This window comes from Chiloscyllium plagiosum, unplaced genomic scaffold (genome assembly GCF_037043375.1).
Source record: "Chiloscyllium plagiosum isolate Xiang-an unplaced genomic scaffold, Cpla_swu_hap1 HiC_scaffold_47, whole genome shotgun sequence".
NCBI classification, from domain to species: Eukaryota; Metazoa; Chordata; class Chondrichthyes; order Orectolobiformes; family Hemiscylliidae; genus Chiloscyllium; species Chiloscyllium plagiosum.
This window is the reverse complement of record NW_028270185.1, coordinates 3492736-3516434: the sequence shown is the minus strand read 5'-3', so window position 1 is coordinate 3516434 and position 23699 is coordinate 3492736. Positions and strand designations below refer to the sequence as shown.

Genomic DNA, 23699 nt, shown 5'->3' with positions numbered 1-23699 from the left:
AGTGCTGCACTGTCGGAGGGTCAGTGCTGAGGGAGTGTCGCACTGTCGGAGGGTCAGTGCTGAGGGAGTGGTCACTGTCGGAGGGTCAGTGCGGAGGGAGTGCTGCACTGTCGGAGGGCCAGTGCTGAGAGAGTGCCGCACTGTCGGAGGGTCAGTGCGGAAGGAGTGCCGCACTGTCGGAGGGTCAGTGCTGAAGGAGTGCCGCACTGTTGGAGGGTCAGTGCTGAGGGAATGCCGCACTGTCAGAGGGTCAGTGCTGAGGGAGTGCCGCACTGTCGGAGGGTCAGTGCTGAGGGAGTGCCGCACTGTCGGAGGGTCAGTGCTGATGGAGTGCCGCACTGTCGGAGGGTCAGTGCTGAGGGAGTGCCGCACTGTCGGAGGGTCAGTGCTGGGGGAGTGCCGCACTGTCGAAGGGTCAGTGCTGAGGGAGTGCCGCACTGTCAGAGGGTCAGTGCTGATGGATTGCCGCACTGTCGGAGGGCCAGTGCTGAGGGAGTGCCGCACTGTCGGAGGGTCAGTGCTGAGGGAGTGCGGCTATTGACCTATGGAGCTGTCACTAGCTGATAGTGGGTCAACATTTAATGCCCATCCCTAATTGCCCAGTGGTTAGGTTAAGAATCCATCTCAATGGATTGAATTTGGAGACATACAGTCAGAGGTGTACAGCACAGAAACAGACCCTTGATGGTTAGATACTGACCTGTTGGAGATGGTCATTGCCTGGCATTGGGGTGGCTCAAATGTCACTGCCACCTTTCACCCCCGGGTGTGCTCATGTGACAGCTGATCATATGACACCGCATCACATGGTATCTAGTACATACATATACTTAGAATCCCTTATAGTGTGGAAACAGGCCCTTCAGCCCAACAAGTTCACACTGACCCTCTGAAAAGTATCCCACTTAGACCCATTCCTCTACGTTTACCCCTGACTAATGCACCTACCTTACACATCCCTGAACACGATGGGGCAATTTCCCATGGCCAATCCAGCCTGGCCTGCACATCGTTTGGACTGTGGGAGGAAACCGGAGCACCCCCACGCAGACAGGAAGAGAATGTGCAAACTCCACACAGACAGTCACCCGAGGCTGGACTCGAACCCGGGTCCCTGACACAGTGAGGCAGCAGGGCTAACCACTGCACGGACCCTCGACTGAAATACTAGCATTTCCGCATGAAGGGTCAGACTCCTTTATCTGATCTTCAGGCTACAGCTCCAACTGGAAAGGATTCTCCGAGGGTAGGGAGACTGGGAGTGTTTTCCTTCTGCATTCACACAATGTGGATGTCTCTGGCTGGCCCAGCATTTATTACCCCATCCCTAATTGCCCAGGGGGCAGTTAAGAGTTGACCCCATTGCTGTGGGTCTGTAGCCACGTGTTGGCCAGACCAGGTAAGGATGACAGTTTCCTTCTCTGAAGGACATTGGTGACCCAGGTGGGTTTATCCAACAATCGACAATGGAGTCATGGTCATCATTAGACACTTATTTCCAGACCTTTATCAAATTTAAACTCCAGTATCTGGAGTGAGAGGATTCGAACCCAGGCTCCCAGGAACATTACCTGGGTCACTGGATGAACAACTCGCCATCACTGCTTAGGAGGGCAACAGAGGAAGTTCAATGACAAATTATATGCTGACCATGAACATTCAACTTTAACCATTGTGCACACGGTGATCCCAGGCTGCTGTCTGATTTTCACTGACATCCAGGGTCACAGAAACATTAGTGTTAAAACAGGGTCAGATTGGGAAACGCTGGGGTTACAGCGATCGGGGTAAAACAGGGTCAGATTGGGAAACGCTGGGGTTACAGCGATCGGGGTAAAACAGGGTCAGATTGGGAAACGCTGGGGTTACAGCGATCGGGGTAAAACAGGGTCAGATTGGGAAATACTGGGGTTACAGTAATCAGGGTAAAACAGGGTCAGATTGGGAAATACTGGGGTTACAGTGATCAGGGTAAAACAGGGGCAGATTGGGAAATACTGGGGTTACAGAGATCGGGGTAAAACAGGGTCAGATTGGGAAACGCTGGGGTTACAGCGATTGGGGTAAAACAGGGTCAGATTGGGAAATGCTGGGGTTACAGCGATCGGGGTAAAACAGGGTCAGATTGGGAAATACTGGGGTTACAGTGATCGGGGTAAAACAGGGTCAGATTCGGAAATACTGGGGTTACAGCGATTGGGGTAAAACAGGGGCAGATTGGGAATACTGGGGTTACAGTTATCAGGGTAAAACAGGGTCAGATTGGGAAATACTGGGGTTACAGTGATTGGGGTAAAGCAGGGTCAGATTGGGATATACTGGGGTTACATTTATCAGGGTAAAACAGGGTCAGATTCGGAAATACTGGGGTTACAATGATTGGGGTAAAACAGGGGCAGATTGGGAAATACTGGGGTTACAGTAATCGGGGTAAAACAGGGTCAGATTGGGAAATACTGGGGTTACAGTGATTGGGGTAAAGCAGGGTCAGATTGGGAAATACTGGGGTTACAGTAATCAGGGTAAAACAGGGTCAGATTGGGAAATACTGGGGTTAAAACGATTGGGATAAAACAGGGTCAGATTGGGAAACACTGGGGTTACAGCGATCGGAGTAAAACAGGGTCAGATTGGGAAACGCTGGGGTTACAGTGATCGAGGTAAAACAGGGTCAGACTGGGAAACGCTGGGGTTACAGCTATCGGGGTAAAACAGGATCAGATTGGGAAATACTGGGGTTACAGTGATCGGGGTAAAACAGGGTCAGATTGGGAAATACTGGGGTTACAGTGATCGGGGTAAAACAGGGTCAGATTGGGAAACGCAGGGGTTACAGCGATCGGGGTAAAACAGGGTCAGTTTGGGAAACACTGGGGTTACAGCAATCGGGGTAAAACAGGGTCAGATTGGGAAACGCTGGGGTTATAGCGATTTGGGTAAAACAGGGTCAGATTGGGAAATACTGGGGTTACAGTAATCAGGGTAAAACAGGGTCAGATTGGGAAATACTGGGGTTACAACGATTGGGGTAAAACAGGGTCAGATTGGGAAATACTGGGGATACGGTAATCAGGGTAAAACAGGGTCAGAGTGGGAAATACTGGGGTTACAGTAATCTGGGTAAAACAGGGTCAGATTGGGAAATACTGGGGTTACAGTAATCAGGGTAAAACAGGGTCAGATTGGGAAATACTGGGGTTACAGTGATTGGGGTAAAGCAGGGTCAGATTGGGAAATACTGGGGTTACAGTGATTGGGGTAAAACAGGGTCAGATTGGGAAATACTGGGGTTACAGTAATCAGGGTAAAACAGGGTCAGGTTGGGAAATACTGGGGTTACAGCGATTGGGGTAAAACAGGGTCAGATTGGGAAATACTGGGGTTACAGTAATCTGGGTAAAACAGGGTCAGATTGGGAAATACTGGGGTTACAGTGATTGGGGTAAAACAGGGTCAGATTGGGAAATACTGGGGTTACAGTAATCTGGGTAAAACAGGGTCAGATTGGGAAATACTGGGGTTACAGTAATCTGGGTAAAACAGGGTCAGATTGGGAAATACTGGGGTTACAGTGATTGGGGTAAAGCAGGGTCAGATTGGGAAATACTGGGGTTACAGTGATTGGGGTAAAACAGGGTCAGATTGGGAAATACTGGGGTTACAGTAATCAGGGTAAAGCAGGGTCAGATTGGGAAATACTGGGGTTACAGTGATCGGGGTAAAACAGGGTCAGATTGGGAAATACTGGGGTTACAGTAATCAGGGTAAAACAGGGTCAGGTTGGGAAATACTGGGGTTACAGCGATTGGGGTAAAACAGGGTCAGATTGGGAAATACTGGGGTTACAGTAATCTGGGTAAAACAGGGTCAGATTGGGAAATACTGGGGTTAAAGTGATTGGGGTAAAGCAGGGTCGGATTGGGAAATACTGGGGTTACAGTGATTGGGGTAAAACAGGGTCAGATTGGGAAATACTGGGGTTACAGTGATCGGGGTAAAACAGGGTCAGATTGGGAAATACTGGGGTTACAGCGATTGGGGTAAAACAGGGTCAGATTGGGATATACTGGGGTTACAGTAATCAGGGTAAAACAGGGGCAGATTGGGAAATACTGGGGTTACAGTAATCAGGGTAAAACAGGGTCAGATTGGGAAATACTGAGGTTACAGTGATCGGGGTAAAACAGGGCCAGATTGGGAAATACTGGGGTTACAGTGATTGGGGTAAAGCAGGGTCAGATTGGGATATACTGGGGTTACAGTTATCAGGGTAAAACAGGGTCAGATTCGGAAATACTGGGGTTACAGTAATCTGGGTAAAACAGGGTCAGATTCGGAAATACTGGGGTTACAATGATTCGGGTAAAACAGGGGCTGAGTGGGAAATACTGGGGTTACAACGATGGGGATAAAACAGGGGCAGATTGGGAAATACTGGGGTTACAGTGATCGGGGTAAAACAGGGTCAGATTGGGAAATATTGGGGTTACAGTGATTGGGGTAAAACAGGGTCAGTTTGGGAAATACTGGGGTTACAGTGATCGGGGTAAAACAGGCTCAGATTGGGAAATATTGGGGTTACAGTGATTGGGGTAAAACAGGGTCAGTTTGGGAAATACTGGGGTTACAATGATCGGGGTAAAACAGGGGCAGATTTGGAAATACTGGTGTTACAGTGATTGGGGTAAAACAGGGTCAGATTGGGAAATACTGGGGTTACAGTAATCAGGGTAAAACAGGGTCAGATTGGGAAATACTGGGGTTACAACGATCGGGGTAAAACAGGGTCAGATTGGGAAATACTGGTGTTACAGTGATCAGGGTAAAACAGGGTCAGATTGGGAAATACTGGGGTTACAGTGATCGGGGTAAAACAGGGTCAGATTGGGAAATACTGGGGTTACAGTGATCGGGGTAAAACAGGGTCAGATTGGGAAAAGCTGGGGTTACAGTGATCGGGGTAAAACAGGGTCAGATTGGGAAAAGCTGGGGTTACAGTGATCAGGGTAAAACAGGGTCAGATTGGGAAATACTGGGGCGTACAGCGATCGGGTTAAAACAGGGTCAGATTGGGAAAAGCTGGGGTTACAGTGATCGGGGTAAAACAGGGTCAGATTGGAAAATACTGGGGTTACAGTGATCGGGGTAAAACAGGGTCAGATTGGGAAATACTGGGGTTACAGTGATCGGGGTAAAACAGGGTCAGATCGGGAAACGCTGGGGTTACAGTGATCGGGGTAAAACAGGGTCAGATTGGGAAATACTAGGGATACAGTAATCTGGGTAAAACAGGGTCAGATTGGGAAATACTGGGGTTACAGCGATTGGGGTAAAACAGGGGCAGATTGGGAATACTGGGGTTACAGCGATTGGGGTAAAACAGGGGCAGATTGGGAATACTGGGGTTACAGTGATCGGGGTAAAACAGGGTCAGATTGGGAAATACTGGGGTTTCAGTAATCAGGGTAAAACAGGGTCAGATTGGGAAATACTGGGGTTACAACGATTGGGGTAATACAGGGTCAGATTGGGAAATACTGGGGTTACAGTGATCGGGGTAAAACAGGGTCAGATTGGGAAAAGCTGGGGTTACAGTGATCGGGGTAAAACAGGGTCAGATTGGGAAATACTGGGGTGTACAGCGATCGGGGTAAAACAGGGTCAGATTGGGAAAAGCTGGGGTTACAGTGATCGGGGTAAAACAGGGTCAGATTGGGAAATACTGGGGTTACAGTGATCGGGGTAAAACAGGGTCAGATTGGGAAATACTGGGGTTACAGTGATCGGGGTAAAACAGGGTCAGATTGGGAAACGCTGGGGTTACAGTGATCGGGGTAAAACAGGGTCAGATTGGGAAATACTGGGGTTACAGTAATCAGGGTAAAACAGGGTCAGATTGGGAAATACTGGGGTTATAGTGATCAGGATAAAACAGGGTCAGATTGAGAAATACTGGGGTTACAACGATTGGGGTAAAACAGGGTCAGATTGGGAAATACTGGGGTTACAGTGATTGGGGTAAAACAGGGTCAGATTGAGAAATGCTGAGGTGACAGTAATCAGGGTAAAACAGGGTCAGATTGGGAAATACTGGGGATACAGCGATTGGGGTAAAACAGGGGCAGATTGGGAAATACTGGGGTTACAGTGATCGGGGTAAAACAGGGTCAGATTGGGAAATAGTGGGGTTACAGTAATCAGGGTAAAACAGGGTCAGATTGGGAAATAGTGGGGTTACAGTAATCAGGGTAAAACAGGGTCAGATTGGGAAATATTGGGGTTACAGTGATTGGGGTAAAACAGGGTCAGTTTGGGAAATACTGGGGTTACAATGATCGGGGTAAAACAGGGGCAGATTTGGAAATACTGGTGTTACAGTGATTGGGGTAAAACAGGGTCAGATTGGGAAATACTGGGGTTACAGTGATCGGGGTAAAACAGGGTCAGATTGGGAAATACTGGGGTGTACAGCGATCGGGGTAAAACAGGGTCAGATTGGGAAAAGCTGGGGTTACAGTGATCGGGGTAAAACAGGGTCAGATTGGGAAATACTGGGGTTACAGTGATCGGGGTAAAACAGGGTCAGATTGGGAAATACTGGGGTTACAGTGATCGGGGTAAAACAGGGTCAGATTGGGAAACGCTGGGGTTACAGTGATCGGGGTAAAACAGGGTCAGATTGGGAAATACTGGGGTTATAGTGATCAGGATAAAACAGGGTCAGATTGGGAAATACTGGGGTTACAACGATTGGGGTAAAACAGGGTCAGATTGGGAAATACTGGGGTTACAGTGATTGGGGTAAAACAGGGTCAGATTGAGAAATGCTGAGGTGACAGTAATCAGGGTAAAACAGGGTCAGATTGGGAAATACTGGGGATACAGCGATTGGGGTAAAACAGGGGCAGATTGGGAAATACTGGGGTTACAGTGATCGGGGTAAAACAGGGTCAGATTGGGAAATAGTGGGGTTACAGTAATCAGGGTAAAACAGGGTCAGATTGGGAAATAGTGGGGTTACAGTAATCAGGGTAAAACAGGGTCAGATTGGGAAATACTGGGGATACAGTAATCTGGGTAAAACAGGGTCAGATTGGGAAATACTGGGGTTACAGTGATCGGGGTAAAACAGGGTCAGATTGGGAAATACTGGGGTTACAGTGATCGGGGTAAAACAGGGTCAGATGGGGAAATATTGGGGTTACAGTGATTGGGGTAAAACAGGGTCAGTTTGGGAAATACTGGGGTTACAATGATCGGGGTAAAACAGGGGCAGATTTGGAAATACTGGTGTTACAGTGATTGGGGTAAAACAGGGTCAGATTGGGAAATACTGGGGTTACAACGATCGGGGTAAAACAGGGTCAGATTGGGAAATACTGGTGTTACAGTGATTGGGGTAAAACAGGGTCAGATTGGGAAATACTGGGGTTACAGTGATCGGGGTAAAACAGGGTCAGATTGGGAAAAGCTGGGGTTACAGTGATCGGGGTAAAACAGGGTCAGATTGGAAAATGCTGGGGTAACAGTGATCGGGGTAAAACAGGGTCAGATTGGGAAAAGCTGAGGTTACAGTGATCGGGGTAAAACAGGGTCAGATTGGGAAATACTGGGGTTTACAGCGATCGGGGTAAAACAGGGTCAGATTGGGAAAAGCTGGGGTTACAGTGATCGGGGTAAAACAGGGTCAGATTGGAAAATGCTGGGGTAACAGTGATCGGGGTAAAACAGGGTCAGATTGGGAAAAGCTGGGGTTACAGTGATCGGGGTAAAACAGGGTCAGATTGGGAAATACTGGGGTTACAGTGATCGGGGTAAAACAGGGTCAGATCGGGAAACGCTGGGGTTACAGTGATCGGGGTAAAACAGGGTCAGATTGGGAAATACTGGGGTTACAGTGATTGGGGTAAAACAGGGGCAGATTGGGAAATACTGGGGTTACAGCGATTGGGGTAAAACAGGGGCAGATTGGGAATACTGGGGTTACAGTGATCGGGGTAAAACAGGGTCAGATTGGGAAATACTGGGGTTACAACGATTGGGGTAAAACAGGGTCAGATTGGGAAATACTGGGGTTACAACGATTGGGGTAAAACAGGGTCAGATTGGGAAATACTGGGGTTACAGCGATTGGGGTAAAACAGGGGCAGATTGGGAATACTGGGGTTACAGTGATCGGGGTAAAACAGGGTCAGATTGGGAAATACTGGGGTTACAGTGATCGGGGTAAAACAGGGTCAGATTGGGAAATACTGGGGTTACAGCGATTGGGGTAAAACAGGGGCAGATTGGGAATACTGGGGTTACAGTGATCGGGGTAAAACAGGGTCAGATTGGGAAATACTGGGGTTACAGCGATTGGGGTAAAACAGGGGCAGATTGGGAATACTGGGGTTACAGTGATCGGGGTAAAACAGGGTCAGATTGGGAAATACTGGGGTTACAACGATTGGGGTAAAACAGGGTCAGATTGGGAAATTCTGGGGTTACAACGATTGGGGTAATACAGGGTCAGATTGGGAAAAGCTGGGGTTACAGTGATCGGGGTAAAACAGGGTCAGATTGGGAAAAGCTGGGGTTACAGTGATCGGGGTAAAACAGGGTCAGATTGGGAAATACTGGGGTGTACAGCGATCGGGGTAAAACAGGGTCAGATTGGGAAAAGCTGGGGTTACAGTGATCGGGGTAAAACAGGGTCAGATTGGGAAATACTGGGGTTACAGTGATCGGGGTAAAACAGGGTCAGATTGGGAAATACTGGGGTTACAGTGATCGGGGTAAAACAGGGTCAGATTGGGAAACGCTGGGGTTACAGTGATCGGGGTAAAACAGGGTCAGATTGGGAAATACTGGGGTTACAGTAATCAGGGTAAAACAGGGTCAGACTGGGAAATACTGGGGTTATAGTGATCAGGATAAAACAGGGTCAGATTGGGAAATACTGGGGTTACAACGATTGGGGTAAAACAGGGTCAGATTGGGAAATACTGGGGTTACAGTGATTGGGGTAAAACAGGGTCAGATTGAGAAATGCTGAGGTGACAGTAATCAGGGTAAAACAGGGTCAGATTGGGAAATACTGGGGATACAGCGATTGGGGTAAAACAGAGGCAGATTGGGAAATACTGGGGTTACAGTGATCGGGGTAAAACAGGATCAGATTGGGAAATAGTGGGGTTACAGTAATCAGGGTAAAACAGGGTCAGATTGGGAAATAGTGGGGTTACAGTGATCAGGGTAAAACAGGGTCAGATTGGGAAATACTGGGGATACAGTAATCTGGGTAAAACAGGGTCAGATTGGGAAATACTGGGGTTACAGTGATCTGGGTAAAACAGGGTCAGATTGGGAAATACTGGGGTTACAGTGATTGGGGTAAAGCAGGGTCAGATTGGGATATACTGGGGTTACAGCGATTGGGGTAAAACAGGGGCAGATTGGGAAATACTGGGGTTACAGTAATCAGGGTAAAACAGGGTCAGATTGGGAAATACTGGGGTTACAGCGATTGGGGTAAAACAGGGTCAGATTGGGATATACTGAGGTTACAGTGATCGGGGTAAAACAGGGTCAGATTGGGAAATACTGGGGTTACAGTGATTGGGGTAAAGCAGGGTCAGATTGGGAAATACTGGGGTTACAGTAATCAGGGTAAAACAGGGTCAGATTGGGAAATACTGGGGATACAGTAATCTGGGTAAAACAGGGTCAGATTGGGAAATACTGGGGTTACAGTGATTGGGGTAAAACAGGGTCAGATTGGGAAATACTGGGGTTACAGTGATTGGGGTAAAGCAGGGTCAGATTGGGATATACTGGGGTTACAGCGATTGGGTAAAACAGGGTCAGATTGGGAAATACTGGGGTTACAGTAATCAGGGTAAAACAGGGTCAGATTGGGAAATACTGGGGTTACAGCGATTGGGGTAAAACAGGGTCAGATTGGGAAATACTGAGGTTACAGTGATCGGGGTAAAACAGGGTCAGATTGGGAAATACTGGGGTTACAGTAATCAGGGTAAAACAGGGTCAGATTGGGAAATACTGGGGTTACAGCGATCGGGGTAAAACAGGGTCAGATTGGGAAATACTGAGGTTACAGCAATCGGGGTAAAACAGGGTCAGATTGGGAAATACTGGGGATACAGCGATTGGGGTAAAACAGGGGCAGATTGGGAAATACTGGGGTTACAGTGATCGGGGTAAAACAGGGTCAGATTGGGAAATAGTGGGGTTACAGTAATCAGGGTAAAACAGGGTCAGATTGGGAAATAGTGGGGTTACAGTAATCAGGGTAAAACAGGGTCAGATTGGGAAATACTGGGGATACAGTAATCTGGGTAAAACAGGGTCAGATTGGGAAATACTGGGGTTACAGTGATCGGGGTAAAACAGGGTCAGATTGGGAAATACTGGGGTTACAGTGATCGGGGTAAAACAGGGTCAGAGTGGGAAATACTGGGGTTACAGTGATCGGGGTAAAACAGGGTCAGAGTGGGAAATACTGAGGTTGCAGTGATCATGTTAGTGGGTGCAGACCACTGTCTGACAATTCCATTAAAACACTGAGTGGCACACAGTGAAATAACGAAGATTCTCACCCGCTCGACGAAACATTCCGCTACCTCAACAGCGTCTTTACAGCTCTCCAGATCCAGCAGCAGCTCACTGTGAGAAGAAATCACACGGTTAGATCTTTGTGCAGGATTCAGAGACATAGAGCTGTACAGCACGGAAACAGGCCCTTCAGTCCACCCCGTCCATGCCGACCAGATATCCCAAATTAATCTAGTCCCATTTGCCAGCATCGGGCCCATATCTCTCTAAACCCTTCCTATTCATATACCCATTCAAATGCCTCTTAAATGTTGCAATTGTACCAGCCTCCACCACTTCCTCTGGCAGCTCATTCCATACACGTACCACCCTCTGCGTGAAAAAGTTGCCCCTTAGGTCTCTTTTATATCTTACCCCTCTCACCCTAAACCTATGCCCTCTAGTTCTGGACTCCCCAACCCCAGGGAAAAGACCTTGTCTATTTCTCCTATCCATGTCCCTCATCATTTTATAAACCTCTATAAGGTCACCCCTCAGCCTCCGACGCTCCAGGGAAAACAGCCCCAGCCTATTCAGCCTCTCCCTGTAGCTCAGATCCTCCAACATCCTTGTAAATCCTTTATGAACCCTTTCAAGTTTCACAACATCTTTCCGATAGGAAGGAGACCAGAATTGCACACAATATTCCAACAGTGGCCTAACCAATGTCCTGTACAGCCGCAACATGACCTCCCAGCTCCTGTACTCAATACTCTGACCAATAAAGGAAAGCATACCAAACGCCGCCTTCACTATCCTATCTACCTGCGACTCCACTTTCAAGGAGCTATGAACCTGCACTCCAAGGTCTCTTTGTTCAGCAACACTCCCTAAGAAGTTACAATTAAGTGTATAAGTCCTGCTAATGTTTGCTTTCCCAAAAGGCAGCACCTTGCATTTATCTGAATGAAACTCCATCTGTCACTTCTCAGCCCATTGGCCCATCTGGTCCAGATCCTGATGTAATCTGAGGTAACCCTCTTCGCTGTCCACTACACCTCCAATTTTGGTGTCATTTGTAAACTTACTAACTGTACCTCTTATGCTCGCATCCAAATCATTTATGTAAATGACAAAAAGTAGAGGGCCCAGCATCGATCCTTGTGACATTCCACTGGTCACAGGCCTCCAGTCTGAAAAACAACCCTCCACCACCACCCTCTGTCTTCTACCTTTGAGCCAGTTCTGTATCCAAATGGCTAGTTCTCCCTGTATTCTGTGAGATCTAACCTTGCTAATCAGTCTCCCATGGGAAACTTTGTCGAACGCCTTACTGAAGTCCATATAGATCACATCTACTGCTCTGCCCTCAATCTTCTTTGCTACTTCTTCAAAAAAACACTCAATCAAGTTTGTGAGACATGATTTCCCACGCACAAAGCCATGTTGACAATCCCGAATCAGTCCTTGCCTTTCCAAATACATGTACATCCTGTCCCTCAGGACTCCCTCCAACAACTTGCCCACCAGTCAGGCTCACCAGTCTATAGTTCCCTGGCTTGTCCTTACCGCCCTTCTTAAACAGTGGCACCACGTTTGCCCACCTCCAGTCTTCCGGCACCTCACCTGTGACTAAGGATGATACAAATATCTCAGCAAGAGGCCCAGCAATCACTTCTTTAGCTTCCCACAGAGTTCTTGGATACACCTGATCAGGTCCTGGGGATTTATCCACTTTTATGCATTTCAAGACATCCAGCACTTCCTCCTCTGTAATCTGGACATTTTTCAAGTTGGCACCATCTATTTCCCTACAGTCTATATCTTCCATGTCCTTTTCCACAGTAAACACTGATGCAAAATACTCATTTAGTATCTCTCCCATCTCCTGCAGCTCCACACATAGGCTGCCTTGCTGATCTTTGAGGGGCCCTAATCTCTCCCTAGTTACCCTTTTGTCCTTAATGTATTTGTAAAAACTCTTTGGATTCTCCTTAACCCTATTTGCCAAAGCTATCTCATGTCCCCTTTTGCCCTCCTGATTTCCCTCTTAAGTATACTCCTACTGCCTTTATACTCTTCTAAGGATTCACTCGATCTCTCCTGTCTATACCTTATATATGCTTCCTTCTTTTGCTGAACCAAACCCTCAATTTCTCTCATCATTCAGTATTCCCTACATCTACCAGCCTTTCCTTTCACCTGACTTATTATTGTGAAATGTACCTAGCTACAGTGAAACGTTTTGTTTTGCGTGCAGATCATACTGTACAAAGTGCATTAGGGTAGTTGAACAGAGTGAGGAATACAATGTTACGACTGTAGAAAAACACACAGAGAGCGAGATCAACATTAGATTTGAAATTTGAGAGCTCTATCCAGCAGAATAACAACAGGGGGGGAGAGGCTGTTCTTGAACCTGTCGGCCCGTGTGTTTGAGTTTTTGTATCCTCTGCCCAATGGAAGAGGGTGGGAGCGATTTTAACCGGGGGTGGGAGGGGTCTTTGATGATGTAGCTTCCTTTCCCGAGACAGTGGGAAGTGTAGACGGAGCCAGTGGATGGGAGGTTGGTTTGTGCGATGGACTGGGCTGTGCTCACAGCTCTCTGTCGTTTCTTACCGTCCTGGGCAGAGCAGGGGTCGCGAGCGAGACGGGGAGTGAGGCTGGTTAGACCGTACACCCAGCACACTACACATCCCTCTGGTCTCCACATGAAGAGGGGTGGGGAGATACTAAAAAGAAAAGATTTACAAAGATTGTCATGAGAACAGGGAGGGAGAAACCTACCAAGAGAAACAGCTCAGGTTGAGGTGCTTTTCTCCAACAAGTCGAAGGCTGAGGTAAGCTGATACAAATCTTTACAATTACAGAAATACAGATGGCACAGTGGCAAGGTGGTTAGCACAGAACCAGGGACCCAGGTTCGATTCCAGACTTGGGCAACTGTGGAGTTTGCACATTCTCCCCGTGTCTGCGTGGGTTTCCTCCGGGTGCTCCGGTTTCCTCCCACAATCCAAAGATGTGCAGGTTAGGGTGGATTGGCCATGCTAAATTGTCCGTAGTGTTAGGTGCATTAGTCAGAGGGTGTTGGGTCTGGGTGGATTACTCTTCAGAGGGTTGGTGTGGACTTGCTGGGCCGAAGGGCCTGTTTCCACACTGTAGGGAATCTAATCAAAGTGTTTGATACAGCAGGAACTTCCCAAATGCATGACCACCAATATCCAATTGGACACTCCGGAGCAGCAGTGTATAAAGGTAAACTCCCATTTGCCACCGGGCGGTGGGGATCCCCAGTGGAGGGCTCTCTACGCGGGAGTCCTCCCCCTTTCTCTCGGGGATCTGGGGTGGAGGGTGCTGCACGCAGTAGTCCCCTGCAACCGCAGATTGCGGTGGTTCACGGACTCCCAGCCCAACTGCTTGTTCTGTGGCGCTGTGGAGTCCGTGGACCATGTGTATATTGGGTGTGGGCGTTTGCACCCCCTTTTTGATTTCCTGAAAAACCTCCTTCTCTGCTTTTGGTTGCACTTCAGTCCCACGCTCCTGATCTTTGGGCACCTGGTACGGAGGAAGGAGGGCGGGTATGAAGACCTCCTCGTGGGTCTGCTCCTGGGCCTGGCCAAACTGGCCATCAACAGGTCCAGGAAGTGGGCCATGGAGGGGGTCGTTAGGGCCGACTGCCTGCCCCTCTTCCGCGGTTATGTTAGAGCCCGGGTGTCCTTGGAGAAGGAGCACGCGGTGTCCACCAACACCCTGGAGTTGTTCAGGGAAAGGTGGGCGCCGCAGGGAGTGGAGTGCATCATTTCTCCCTCCAATTCTATTTTGATTTAGTCCCTACCCTCCCCTTCACTGTTTTGATCACACAGCACTGCCCTTTGATGTGAAGGGCAGTGTTTGTCACTGTCCACCCGGGTGTTTTCCTATCTTCCTGGTGGTGGAAATTGAATAAAGATTTGTGCACCTTGTATCTCTCACTGTGTCTCACACCCGCACACACACACACACCATGGGTGCTAGGGGAAAGAATAAGCACTACTGCAGTTAGGCGGTGGAGTGGGGGTATCAAAAGGAGTATCAGAGGTTCTGTTCATTTTAAAAAAAAGGAAAAATAAAACAAAAAAAAGGTAAACTCCCTTTTGCATCGGTCTGTTCTCTCGTTAGAAAGAGATGAATTGGTGATGGATTAACCTGAGGGTCACTGTGCCTCAGGCGAGGGGAGTGGTTGAGAAGGAGAGTCCTTTATGGTAACACCAGCCAATGCAGGGATTGAACCCACACCATTGGCATCTCTCACCAGCCAATCAACCAACTGAGCTAACCAACTCCCACCTACAAGATGCACTGCAGAAATTCACCACAGATTTACGGCGGCACGGTGGCGCAGTGGTTAGCACTGCTGCCTCACAGCGCCTGTAGACCCGGGTTCAATTCCCGACTCAGGCGACTGACTGTGTGGAGTTTGCACATTCTCCCCGTGTCTGCGTGGGTTTCCTCCGGGTGCTCCGGTTTCCTCCCACAGTCCAAAGATGTGCGGGTCAGGTGAATTGGCCATGCTAAATTGCCCGTAGTGTTAGGTTAAAGGGGTAAAGGTAGGGGTATGGGTGGGTTGCGCTTCGGCGGGTCGGTGTGGACTTGTTGGGCCGAAGGGCCTGTTTCCACACTGTAAGTAATCTAATCTAATCCTCAGACAGCACCTTTCAAACCCACGACCACTTCCATCTAGAAGGACAAGGGCAGCAGGTACATGGGAACACCACCCCCTGCAAGTTCCAGGGACGGGGCAACAAACGCTGGGCCCAGCCAACTTCACCCAGATCCCAGGAATGAATAAACAAAACCTGTGCTATATTCCTCGATTCTGTAGCATTGCCGACAAAAAAACATACTTTGACAACAATCTTCATCATCCACTCACTGGGACAGTTCAAAACAATACCAATGGAAAGTTCTACCATATTTTCCAACCAACCAGTTCAGAAATATTCGGATACACCTCAGGAGTAATCTGGACTCCCTATTTAGAGGTAGTGACACTTCCACTCCACCACAAGATGTCCCCTTAATAAATCTGAGGACAGCTCTTGCAGTCACGACTGAACTGCAAGGTATTGAAGACCCCTTGCTGCCCCCAGTCTGTCCTCCCCGACCCGCTCAGCCCCCACCCTGAGATTAGGGATATCAAAAACATTCTCGCAGTCAAGAGATTTCTCCTGGACACAGCCCTGAACAGTCATGACCAGGAAATACTCCCACCCGCCCCCTCCTCCCTTGGCTCTGTGCAGGGGAAAGTTGGTGACTGGCAGCTGCTCCAGTAATGTCGGAAATGTCAGTCCACGCACAGCAAGATCCCACAACCAGAAATGAGGCGCCAAGCAGACAATCAGTGAGTTGAGGTAGGATCGTTGGCCTGAGGACCAGGGGAGACCGCTGTTGGACCTCTTCAGGACACCCCGGGAACATTAATCGTTCAAGACCTTAGCACTGACATCGCCCTTTTCTGTGTCTGTAGTAACCCTGCTGCATGGAGCTGAAATTCCAGGATATATTTTCTCATTACCAAAGAGAGTTTGTTTTTCCCTTTTGTTAATATTTAAGGGGGTTTAAGATTTTATCTCCTGTTCTGAAATTAAACGCATCAAGCAAAATCCATCAGTACAGAGCAAATCCAAGCATTCCCGCTGAATTACCTTTGGCAATGATATCAAACAGAAGGGTGTCTCCAGTCTGGGATCATTTACACGCTCTCCTGTCAGGAGCTGCTCGGGATTCAGTTGGAATGCTTGGAATATAAATTCCAGGTCGGACAGAAAGAATGTGTTTCCCACCAGACTGGGAGGGGGGAATGGCGGAGATTTATCGAACACGGTGAATAATGAGCCAGTCTCTCTGTATGGGAGCTCTGTCACTGACATGCCAGATGCTCCAGGTCATGAGCCCTCGGAAAGGTTTTTAAATTTGAGGCCACAGTTAGAATGACTGAACATAACCCAACGCTCCTCCCTCAATTTAACACACAACCATTTACTAGTTTGTCCCTGGTCAGGAGCACCCACAATGATAATGTTCATAGTCTTCCTCTGTCAGCGACACAGCTCCAGCAACCTCCAAACACACACTTCGTGTTCAACACAGGCTCCCTCAGTGCCCACTCCCTCAGCACTGACCCTCCGACAGTGCGGGACTCCCTCAGAACTGACCCTCCGACAGTGCGGCACTCCCTCAGCACTGACCCTCCGACAGTGCCCACTCCCTCAGCACTGACCCTCCGACAGCGCGGCACTCCCTCAGCACTGACCCTCCGACAGTGCGGCACTCCCTCAGCACTGACCCTCGGACAGTGCGGCACTCCCTCAGCACTGACCCTCTGACAGTGCGGCACTCCCTCAGCACTGACCCTCGGACAGTGCGGCACTCCCTCAGCACTGACCCTCCGACAGTGCGGCACTCCCTCAGCACTGACCCTCCAACAGTGCCCACTCGCTCAGCACTGACCCTCCGACAGTGCCCACTCCCTCAGCACTGACCCTCCGACAGTGCGGCACTCCCTCAGCACTGACCCTCCGACAGTGCGGCACTCCCTCAGCACTGACCCTCTAACAGTGCGGCACTCCCTCAGCACTGACCCTCTGACATTGCGGCACTCCCTCAGCACTGACCCTCTGACAGTGCGGCACTCCCTCAGCACTGACCCTCCGACAGTGCGGCACTCCCTCAGCACTGACCCTCTGACAGTGCGGCACTCCCTCAGCACTGACCCTCTGACAGTGCGGCGCTCCCTCAGCACTGACCTTCCCTCAGTGCGGCGCTCCCTCAGCACTGACCCTCCAACAGTGCGGCACTCCCTCAGCACTGACCCTCCGACAGTGCGGCACTCCCTCAGCACTGACCGTCCGAGAGTGCCCACTCCCTCAGCACTGACCCTCTGACAGTGCCCCCTCCCTCAGCACTGACCGTCTGACAGTGCGGCACTCCCTCAGAAGTGACCCTCTGACAGTGTGGCACTCCCTCAGCATTGACCCTCCAACAGTGCCCACTCCCTCAGCACTGACCGTCTGACAGTGCGGCACTCCCTCAGCACTGACCCTCCGACAGTGCCCACTCCCTCAGCACTGACCCTCAGACAGTGCGGCACTCCCTCAGCACTGACCCTCTGACAGTACGGAACTCCCTCAGCACTGACCCTCAGACAGTGCGGCACTCCCTCAGCACTGACCCTCTGACAGTACGGAACTCCCTCAGCACTGACCCTCGGACAGTGCGGCACTCCCTCAGCACTGACCCTCGGACAGTGCGGCACTCCCTCAGCACTGACCCTCTGACAGTGCGGCACTCCCGCAGCACTGACCCTCCAACAGTGCCCACTCGCTCAGCACTGACCCTCCGACAGTGCCCACTCGCTCAGCACTGACCCTCCGACAGTGCGGCACTCCCTCAGCACTGACCCTCCGACAGTGCGGCACTCCCTCAGCACTGACCCTCCGACAGTGCGGCACTCCCTCAGCACTGACCCTCTAACAGTGCGGCACTCCCTCAGGACAGACCCTCTGATATTGCGGCACTCCCTCAGCACTGACCCTCTGACAGTGCGGCACTCCCTCAGCACTGACCCTCCGACAGTGCGGCACTCCCTCAGCACTGACCCTCTGACAGTGCGGCACTCCCTCAGCACTGACCCTCTGACAGTGCGGCGCTCCCTCAGCACTGACCTTCCCTCAGTGCGGCGCTCCCTCAGCACTGACCCTCCGACAGTGCGGCACTCCCTCAGCACTGACCATCCGACAGTGCCCACTCCCTCAGCACTGACCCCCTGACAGTGCCCCCTCCCTCAGCACTGACCGTCTGACAGTGCGGCACTCCCTCAGAAGTGACCCTCTGACAGTGTGGCACTCCCTCAGCATTGACCCTCCAACAGTGCCCACTCCCTCAGCACTGACCCTCTAACAGTGCGGCACTCCCTCAGGACAGACCCTCTGACATTGCGGCACTCCCTCAGCACTGACCCTCTGACAGTGCGGCACTCCCTCAGCACTGACCCTCCGACAGTGCGGCACTCCCTCAGCACTGACCCTCTGACAGTGCGGCACTCCCTCAGCACTGACCCTCTGACAGTGCGGCGCTCCCTCAGCACTGACCTTCCCTCAGTGCGGCGCTCCCTCAGCACTGACCCTCCGACAGTGCGGCACTCCCTCAGCACTGACCGTCCGACAGTGCCCACTCCCTCAGCTTGACCCCCTGACAGTGCCCCCTCCCTCAGCACTGACCGTCTGACAGTGCGGCACTCCCTCAGAAGTGACCCTCTGACAGTGTGGCACTCCCTCAGCATTGACCCTCCAACAGTGCCCACTCCCTCAGCACTGACCCTCTGACAGTGCGGCGCTCCCTCAGTACTGACCCTCCGACAGTGCGGCACTCCCTCAGTACTGACCCTCCGACAGTGCGGCACATCCTCAGCACTGACCCTCCGACAGTGTGGCACTCCTCAGAAGTGACCCTCTGACAGTGCGGCACTCCCTCAGCACTAACCCTCCGAAAGTGCGGCACTCCCTCAGCACTGACCCTCTGACAGTGCAGCAATCCCTTAGTACTGACCCTCTGACAGTACCCACTCCCTCAGCACTGACCGTCCGACAGTGCGGCACTCCCCCAGCACTGACCCTCAGACAGTGCAACACTCCCTCAGCACTGACCATCCGACAGTGCGGCACTCCCCCAGCACTGACCCTCTGATAGTGCAGCACTCCCACAGCACTGACCCTCCGACAGTGCGGCACTCCCTCAGCACTGACCCTCTGACAGTGCGGCACTCCCACAGCACTGATCCTCCAACAGTGCTGCACTCCCTCAGCACTGACCCTCCGACAGTGCGGCACTCCCTTAGCACTGACCCTCTGACAGTGCGGCAATCCCTCAGCACTGACCCTCCGACAGTGCTGCACTCCCTCAGCACTGACCCTCTGAACGTACTGCACTCCCTCAGCACTGACCCTCTGAACGTACTGCACTCCCTCAGCACTGACCCTCTGACAGTGCGGCACTCCCTCAGCAATGACCCTCTGACAGTGCGGCACTCCCTCAGCATTGACCCTCCAACTGTGTGGCACTCCCTCAGCACTGACCCTCCGACAGTGCGGCGCTCCCTCAGTACTGACCCTCCGACAGTGCGGCACTCCCTCAGTACTGACCCTCCGACAGTGCGGCACTCCCTCAGCACTGACCCTCCGACAGTGCGGCACTCCCTCAGAAGTGACCCTCCGACAGTGCGGCACTCCCTCAGCACTGACCCTCCGACAGTGCGGCACTCCCTCAGCACTGACCCTCCGACAGTGCGGCACTCCCTCAGCATTGACCCTCCGACAGTGCGGCACTCCCTCAGCACTGACCCTCGGACAGTGCGGCACTCCCTCAGCACTGACCCTCCGACAGTGCGGCACTCCCTCAGCACTGACCCTCCGACAGTGCGGCACTCCCTCAGCACTGACCCTCGGACAGTGCGGCACTCCCTCAGCACTGACCCTCCGACAGTGCGGCACTCCCTCAGCACTGACCCTCCGACAGTGCGGCACTCCCTCAGCACTGACCCTCCGATAGTGCCCACTCCCTCAGCACTGGCCCTCCGACAGTGCCCACTCCCTCAGCACTGACCCACTGACAGTGCGGCACTCCCTCAGCACTGACCCTCCGACAGTGCGGCACTCCCTCAGCACTGACCCTCGGACAGTGCGGCACTCCCTCAGCACTGACCCTCCGACAGTGCGGCACTCCCTCAGCACTGACCCTCCGACAGTGCGGCACTCCCTCAGCACTGACCCTCGGACAGTGCGGCACTCCCTCAGCACTGACCCTCCGACAGTGCGGCACTCCCTCAGCACTGACCCTCCGACAGTGCGGCACTCCCTCAGCACTGACCCTCCGACAGTGCGGCACTCCCTCAGCACTGACCCTCCGACAGTGCGGCACTCCCTCAGCACTGACCCTCTGACAGTGCGGCACTCCCTCAGCACTGACCCTCCGACAGTGCGGCACTCCCTCAGCGCTGACCCTCCGACAGTGCGGCACTCCCTCAGCACTGACCCTCGGACAGTGCGGCACTTCCTCAGCACTGACCCTCCGACAGTGCGGCACTCCCTCAGCACTGACCCTCCGACAGTGCGGCACTCCCTCAGCACTGACCCTCCGACAGTGCGGCACTCCCTCAGCACTGACCCTCCGACAGTGTGGCACTCCCTCAGCACTGACCCTCTGACAGTGCACAATAACCCTTCATAATTGCAGCAAGTCGACAATTCACCAATCCTTCATTTTGAGAGCCATCTATAATCCGGTATGCTTTGGCAATTTCTCTGATGGGGGGGGTGGGCAGCAAACGCGCTGGGATGTTCGTTCTGCAATGTTTGCAATGTGTGGTCTCTTATATTAATCCTTTTACCAAAACACCAGAACATATCGTAACTGAAAGGAAGAGTAAAAAACCCTGACGACGGTTCACCTGGGAATTCAGGGAAAGTTTGAGGTCACTTGGTGGTGAATGGTAGCAGCCAATGAGAGGGAATGCTGCGTGTAATTAAAGATTCAGGGAACCCTCAGGGTGAAGCTGGAAGCTGTACTGAAGAGATCAAAACCAGCAAGAGGGAGGGAGACCTTCATGGCTTATATTTGACTCAAGTCAGCAACTCATTAATCTCCCGTAAATTATATAGAATTATCCGACCAGAGCAAAGTTGTTCAGCCCAGCTGCACCATCCTGGTATTTCTGCTGCAATGGCTCTCCTCCCATCCCACCTCACACTATCCACCTCGCTGTCCCTCCCTCCCTCCCTGAAATATACTGGTATTACTAACCCCGTGGGTGTGAGATTAGGGGAGGTGACAGCTTAGTGGCTTTATCGCTGCACTGCTCATCTCAAGACTCAGGCGATGTCCTAGGGACCCGGATTGAAGCCTGCCGCCGCAGATGGTGGAGTTGGAGTTCAATAAAAGTCTGGAATTAAGAGCCTAATGATGACCATGAATCTGTTGTCATAGAGATGGACAGCACAGAAACAGACCCTTCACTCCAACTCGTCCATGCCAAGCAGATATCCCAACCTGATCTACTCTCATTTGCCAGCACCAGGCCCATATCCCTCCAAACCCTTCCTATTCATATACCCATCCAGGTGCCTCTTAAATGCTGTAATTGTACCAGCCTGCACCACTTCCATTGGCAGCTCATTCTATACACGTACCACCCTCTGCGTGAAAAAGTTGCCCCTTAGGTCTCTTTTATATCTTTCCCCTCTCACCCTAAACCTATGCTCTCTAGTTCTGGACTCCCCCACCCCAGGGAAAAGACCTTGTCTATTTACGTTATCCATGCCCCTCATGATTTATAAACCTCTATAAGCAATTTTTGGAAAAGCCCATCTGGGTCTCTAATTCCCTTCAGGGAAGGAAACTGCCACCCTTACCTGGTCGAGCCTACACGTGACTCCAGTCCCACAGCAATGGGGTTGACTCTTAACTGCCCCCTGGGCAATTAGGGATGGGGTAAAGAATTCTGGGCCTAGCCAGAGACACCCACGTCCCATGAATGAATATTTTTAAAAAGTTCCACATTGTCCTCACACTCCGGGTAAAAGAAGTTTCTCCTGATTTCCCAAATGGATTTGGAACTTTCTTTCATATCTGACCCACAAGTGAATTCAATTGAAAAACAGGAATTGCTGGAGAAATATGAGAACATAAGAATTAGGAGCAGGAGTAGGTCATCTGACCCCTCCAGCCAACTCCCCCATTCAATAGGATCATGGGTGATCTTTATCATGGATTCAGCTTCACTTACCCGCCCCCTCACTGTAACCTGCATTTCTTTATTATAACCAAAAGAATTGTGGATGCTGTACATCAGAAACAGAACCAGAAATTGCTGGAAAAGCTCAGAAGGTCCATGTGGAGAGAAAACAGAGGGGTGACTCAGTGGTTAGCACTTCTGCCTCACAGCGCCAGGGACCCAGGTTCGATTCCACCCTCACGTGACTGTCTGTGTGGAGTTTGCACGTTCTCCCCGTGTCTGCGTGGGTTTCCTCCCACAGTCCAAAGATGTGCAGGTTGGGGTGGATTGGCCGTGCTAAATTGCCCCATAGTGTCCAGGGATATGTAGGCTCTATGGGTTAGCCATGGGGAGTGCAGGGTTATAGGGATAGGGAGGGGGATGAGTCAGCATGGACTTGTTGGGCCAAATGGTCTGTTCTCTCACTCTAAGATTTCCACAAGTTGACGTTTTGTGACCTGTCCTGAAGAAGGGTCACTCGTCTCAAAGCGTTAACTCTGTTTCTCTCTCCACAGGCCTCCTGAGGATCTCCAGTCATTTGTGTTTTAGTCTCAGACCTCCAGCATTCCCAGTTCCGTGGTTTATTTCAGTGAATTTGATTCCGTGGATTGTTAAAGGCACAGAGTGCTCACCCCTTTCCCTCTTTTTTTTCTCAGGCCAGTTGCTAAACTTTTTCAGTTTTTCTCCTGATGGTTAGCACACTTCAAGTTCTGGTATCGAATGTGAAAAACAATTTTTTGGCCAACTCACCGGGGCCTTGGGCCTTGCTCTCCTGTCTGTGAGACGTTCACTGAGGCCGTGCACTGTGCTCTGACTGTGGTTCAAAACAAGAGTGTACACAGCCTCACAAGGACCCATAGCATTGTTATAGCACCCTCTCTCACTAGTATCCTTACATACAGATAAGGAAGGACACCACTTCGACTGGGACAACACACCCATTCTAGGACAAACCAAACAGAGACACGCGAGAATTCCTAGAAGCACGGCATTCCAACCGGAACTCTATCAACAAACACATTGACTTGGACCCCATTTACCATCCTCTGAGACAAAGAACAGGACCTGACATCACCACAGGAAATGACATCACCAGCCCAAGGAAACCTAAACACACAAATAGAAAGCGGGTCACTAACATCAGTGCTTCACCGGAGTCTCACTGATGATGTTACCGAATATGGTGACGAAACATCTGAAAATGAACCTTCCAGCTCAGCAAGCAAACCTACGTCCATAATCCAACTGTTACAGCTCTTCAAACGAACATCATTCCCCAGTACCTATCTCCTGCCTTTTCTGTATATCCTCTGTTCACCATTCTTCCCCAAATAACCATTCTTGAACGTCTCAATTG

The 23699-nt window shown here is 50.9% G+C and overlaps 1 protein-coding gene across 1 annotated transcript in view; it reads right to left on the bottom strand.

Annotated features, from left to right (window-relative positions):
• LOC122547537 (uncharacterized) overlaps nt 1–23699 on the bottom strand; it is a 181171-nt gene that overhangs the window by 68897 nt on the left and 88575 nt on the right. The window contains exon 5 of the mRNA XM_087983853.1: nt 10602–10668. Within this exon, the coding sequence (XP_087839979.1) occupies nt 10602–10668 (67 nt within the window). The remainder of the gene's footprint in view (nt 1–10601; nt 10669–23699) is intronic.